Raw genomic sequence first — 862 nt, 5'->3', positions numbered from 1 at the left:
CTGTGAAATGGGGTTGGCCAACGACCGGCTGTGCCTCCCTCGCCTGCCTGGATCTCCGGCCTGCCCAAACCACACCACACCTCGGCACCCCGGTGCTCTCCGGCAGGTCCGGTGGTCCATTCCCAAGTTTGTCAGCTGTGGGGTCCCCTCTCCCCTGTGGTGACCGGGAGTTTCCTCCTGCCTTTCCTGGCAGCTGCCAGGTATCGAGCAAGTTCATCAAAACTGGATGTGCCTGGTGGATTTTTTTCCTCCTCCTCCATCACCCCGTGGCTGTGCCGCTTCCTTACAGATCTCCGACATCTACATCAGCGGGGAGTCGGGGGATATGTCGGCCAAGGAGAAGCTGCTTCTGTGGACACAGAAGGTGACGGCAGGATACATCGGGATGAAGTGCACCAACTTCTCATCTTGCTGGAGCGATGGGAAGATGTTCAACGCGCTCATCCACAGATACAGGTAGGCAGGAAGGAGAAGCGGGAGAGCATCGTCGGGGTGGGAGGAAGGGCTGAGGACCTCCCGGGGGTCTGGAGAGCTTGGAGGTGGAGATGCGGCTTGCAGGGAGCAGTGTCTCTTTTACCTGGAAATCATCTCTTCTGCCAGGTTGCTGGGGGATGGATGCTTGGAAAGAGCAACAAATACATCAGGTTGCAAGAAAAAAACATCTTGAATGAGGCTGAGGGGAGAGGCAAAAATGAAAAGCTTTTAAACTGGGAGTGCTGGAGGGTTTTATGTGTTAGTGCTGCCCTTTCTGCTCTCCGTGAATAGCAGCACTTCCATCCACGCTTTCATCCAAGGATCTCAGAGCTCTCCCGAGCAGCAATTAAACCTCTCGCAGTTCCTTGAGAGGCAGCCCAGCCCCACA

The 862-nt window shown here is 55.9% G+C and overlaps 1 protein-coding gene across 1 annotated transcript in view; it reads left to right on the top strand.

Annotated features, from left to right (window-relative positions):
* Positions 1-289: 289 nt before the first annotated feature.
* Positions 290-862, top strand: part of LOC104159346 (microtubule-actin cross-linking factor 1, isoforms 1/2/3/5-like) — a gene marked incomplete at its 5' end in the record, with an annotated part of 35169 nt that continues 34596 nt past the window's right edge. The window contains 1 exon segment of the mRNA XM_009697234.1: positions 290-456. Coding sequence (XP_009695536.1) covers positions 290-456 — 167 coding nt within the window.

The sequence above is a fragment of the Cariama cristata genome, unplaced genomic scaffold (assembly GCF_000690535.1).
Source record: "Cariama cristata isolate BGI_N322 unplaced genomic scaffold, ASM69053v1 scaffold15210, whole genome shotgun sequence".
In the NCBI taxonomy this organism is placed as follows: domain Eukaryota; kingdom Metazoa; phylum Chordata; class Aves; order Cariamiformes; family Cariamidae; genus Cariama; species Cariama cristata.
The sequence above is the reverse complement of the archived record's forward strand: the minus strand, read 5'-3'. Positions and strand labels throughout refer to the sequence as shown.